Raw genomic sequence first — 4,152 nt, 5'->3', positions numbered from 1 at the left:
GAACTAGATAAGACTTGGGTTTGATCCAGCGGGATTATTAAGGTGGAATGGATGAGTCTAGGTATGTGACACCTCTGGGATGTGCCAAGTTGAGTAACAGAATTGAATTATTACAAGAAAAGTTGTGTGGCAATTTTGAACTCAACTCTCAGAAACAGCAGGTGTCAGCAAATCAAGCATCATAGCTCATGGCAATCCTAACACAGTCTCTGCTTATGAGTACACAGCACATTTCCTATGTGCTGAGCCAGCACTTCTTTTCTTGTGAAATAGACAATACTTCCCAATGCAGAACATAAGTATAGTTATTAGGATCTTATATTAGCTTCCTCATAGTACAGAGGACATAAATATAATGAGTACTTCATTATTCTCTGTATGCCAACTTTACCTTTCTGATAGATGTAACTTCTGCCACAAGATTGTTTGAGCTGGAAGCTCTTAACTAGATCACCCTTGTACGCTTGATCTTTTATTCTTGTGTGCTGATTTCTCCCATTGTAAACTTATAAACTTTCACATCTTTAAGAATCATGTAGTGTAGGATATTTTGATGGGTAGAGTGTTCATACCATTGAATGACAAGCCCCTCTTCAGCATTCTGTGCAGGGTCTGCAAAAGTTACATTTTGCACAGCAACTCCTCAAAACATCCAACTAGCAAAGCCACTAGTATATTGAGCAGGCAGATTCTAACAGCAATGTTTTGAAACTCTGGTTCAGTGTGCTATTTAAAAGCACAGGAGGTTTCTGCTCTTTGCCTCTGAGCATTCTGTGGTATGATGAGAGGAGCACAAATAAGAACCAAAGGAAGCAGCAACTGAGTGAGAGGGAGCATGGCAAGGAAAAAGCAAGGTTAGAAAAGAGGGGATCTAAAAATGTTGATTTCAGGTATGTCTGAAGACAGATTTTTAGCAAACATATGAGAATTGTTAGCACAAGCTCCACACAGCGAGCCATTTTTTAAAAACTCACCTCTTACCCTAGTGTCTTTATTTGATTTACTGGACTTGAATCTTGCATTGATGGCTGATCAGAGCAAATGCTCGTGTGATCACTGTCCCAAGACTTGCCAGACGGGATTTATGTGTTTATGTGGCTGCATTACAGTATTCCAGAGTCATATTACAAATGTTAAGGTGCATCATTATTATATCAATTTTCTCTCAAGCTAAAAATAAAAACAAATCAGAACAGAGGATTACCTGAATAACACACTGTATCTTAGAGCTTGCTTTGCAAGTGCATTTGTGAATTGTTATCCTTACTATGAGTTTCCTTGAGAGGGCAGCAAAGGACAAGCAAAGCATTCATTGTGGACTCCAGCCATCAGAGTTCACTGCAAGCTGTATAAAGGCCTCTGATGTAAGAGGTCTTGTGACTATACCAATGTGACCAGATGGCCTAGCTAGCAGCCCATCCAGAGAATAACAACCCTCTTAAGAGCGGTACAAATGTCTGCCAAGACCTCTAAGAAAATACAAACAATGACTGAGCTGGTAGATCAAACTGAGAACTGTCTGCTTGAATGCAAGGTGTGCTTTGAAAAATACAATGAGCAGAAAAAACACCGGCCAAGGAACTTACCATGTGGGCATGTGATGTGCTTCGAGTGTGTTACGTCTTTGGCTCACCCCCGGACCTTTAAGTTGGAGTGCCCGTTTTGTCGCAGGATTTGCAAATCTTCAGAGACCAGCGATTGTTTGCCATTGCTGCACCTGATGGAAATCTTGAACCCTTCTGTTAATAATGCTCCAGTTCCAGGAAGGACCATAGGGAGGACAGCTGAGGATGTGTCGACCCCAGCTTCTCAGGTCTTAACATTCACTCTTTCCTTTGGAGGATGGGGAACACTGATCAACCCAACAGGAATTGCCGTGTGTCAGAAGTCTGGTTGTGCAGCAGTGGTTCACGATGGCAAGAAACGGATTAAACTGTTTACTTTCACTGGAAACTGCATGCAACAATTTGGCGAAAGAGGACAGGCAGGAAATGACATCAGGTACCCAAATGATATCACAGCCACACTGGATGGTCATGTCGTCATCACAGACAGCGGGGATCATTCGGTGAAAGTGTTTGATTTTAATGGCAGAGGCAAACTGGTCATCTCAGAGTCCTTTTGTTTACCCTGGGGATTGGCTACTACACCTCAGAATGAAATTATCATGACAGATTCAGAGGCAGGTACTCTGTATTGCTTGAGTGCTGACTTTAAAAGGGGGGAATTAAAGGGAGTGAGAAAACTGCATTCTGATTTGTGCAACCCAAGAAAAGTGGCTGTTTCTCAGACCTCTGGAGCCATTGCGGTCATAGAACATTTGATGGCAAAAGGACCAAGTTATGGCAGCACAAGAGTGAAAGTTTTCAGTGCAGATATGCAGGTCATTGGTCAGGTGGACAGTTTTGGTCTGAATCTAGTTTATCCTTTCAAAATTTATGCCAGTGGTGTGACCTTCAGCAAGGAAGGTCATGTAATAGTTACCGATGCTTACAACCAAGCAGTATTCTGTCTAGGAAAACCTGAAGAATTCCCCGCATGCAAACCTTTAATTACCCAGGGTCTTTCTTACCCCTTGGCATTAACATTTACAACAGATAATTCTCTGATTGTTTTGGATGGTGGCGATCATTCCTTAAAAGTATATACTTTTAAGTGATGCCTTATATAAATGTATATAAGGTTATCACATGGTATGGGAGAAACGGCTGCTTTCCCCAGCCTTAGACAAAGAGTACATGGAAGGCCTTCAAGCACAACTATACACTCTCTGTGGGAATAGCTGGTACAAGCCTTCTTCATGCTAGTAGTATTGAAATCCAGTGCAATTCAATTGGAATATCTGACTGTCCAGATATTTTGGACTACAACTCCAACAATCCCTGATCATTGGCCCTGTTGATTGACACTTCTGGGAACTGAAAGTTGAAATGCCTGGAGAATGCACCTAGGAGTAAGTACCGCTGGACTTCGTGGGGATAACTTCTGAGTAGCCATGAGCAAGACTGTGATGTAAATAGGCTATTCCCACAGAAATGATCGTAGTAAGATGCTGTGGTGGCTACAAATGAACAATTCCAGTGTTTTTCTGTGTCAGTCTGAGGACAGGAGTTCTTTCTCTTGCATTTTTTAGATGTTGCATATGAAAGCACCCTTTCAGCCAATTTGTTATGACCCTCCTGAACCTTTTTAGGCAAGTAGACAGTTTTGGCATTAGTAAAAGGTCATGATTTATGTCACTGCACAGACCATTGGGAACTAACACATGGAATGTCACACTAAGGCAGAAGCATCAGTCCAACTCAGAGCATGGAAATCATGTCACAAGTAATGTAGTACCTTGTAATTAATTTGTCTTTTGTAACCTTTGAAAAACAATGTAACAAGTGAGAATGTTGTTAGAATGTATTGATTTAATGAGCATTGTTTTCTGCTTATACTTTTAGATATTTAAATATGCTTTTTGTCAGTTTTTAAAAAATTCTGTGATTCTCTTATGAATCCAGTTTCACCCCTCAAAAAAGGAGTAACAAAAACAACAAAAACCATAAGTAATGCAATGAGGTATTTTTGAAAAAAGATTGCAGTGAGTAACAATAATAAATACCTCTGTACTTTAATGACTAACAAGAATGAAATACTTTTTAAAAGGAACTTTCCAAGCTCCAGTGCTCCTGACACATAGGGAAAACCTGCTTGTACTGTTTGTGTTGTGGTGTCATCATGCAAAGCATTTAAGCAGAACAAAGCAGGGCAAAGAAGAGGCATGTTCAGGGTGATGAGGCTTGGGGCATAGCTCACACCCCTGGCATTATACTTGCTTTTATCTCACACCTTGGAGCTAGTTAAACTAGTACAAACTTGCCTGCCTGTAATATAAACTGAAGGCTTTTAAAGAATGCTGTGTGAATGTGCCTTGTATAGGATAGACCTGCTTCGTTTGCTTAAAATGGATATCTGTCAGTGACCGCTGCTTCATCTGTTACTGTAGCTGTCCATATAGGTTGGAGACACAGTTCAGAAAACCTGCTTTTTGGGGCTGTAATTCTCACTGCTCACGCTGGCTAGGAAATTGTCAGAGTCACAGTCCGAACACACTCACAATTTCCAAACTAACACTTAGATGTGCCTATTGGGATGTGTAAATTAATA

General features: G+C 40.8%; 1 protein-coding gene across 1 annotated transcript; it reads left to right on the top strand.

Annotated features, from left to right (window-relative positions):
• The first annotated feature begins 516 nt into the window (after positions 1-516).
• NHLRC1 (NHL repeat containing E3 ubiquitin protein ligase 1) lies at positions 517-2,936 on the top strand. Its single transcript, XM_042466294.1, has one exon. The coding sequence runs from the start codon at positions 1,454-1,456 to the stop codon at positions 2,657-2,659; it is 1,206 nt and encodes a 401-aa protein (XP_042322228.1). The 5' UTR covers positions 517-1,453; the 3' UTR covers positions 2,660-2,936.
• Positions 2,937-4,152: the final 1,216 nt, after the last annotated feature.

The sequence above is a fragment of the Sceloporus undulatus genome, chromosome 4 (genome assembly GCF_019175285.1).
Source record: "Sceloporus undulatus isolate JIND9_A2432 ecotype Alabama chromosome 4, SceUnd_v1.1, whole genome shotgun sequence".
NCBI classification, from domain to species: domain Eukaryota; kingdom Metazoa; phylum Chordata; class Lepidosauria; order Squamata; family Phrynosomatidae; genus Sceloporus; species Sceloporus undulatus.
Note: the sequence above shows the minus strand (reverse complement) of the source record. Positions and strands in the feature narration are given on the sequence as shown.

Bases quoted from the DNA above. Each gene is read 5' to 3' on its own strand.
- NHLRC1 (XM_042466294.1), top strand. From the start codon at position 1,454: ATGTCTGCCAAGACCTCTAAGAAAATACAAACAATGACTGAGCTGGTA.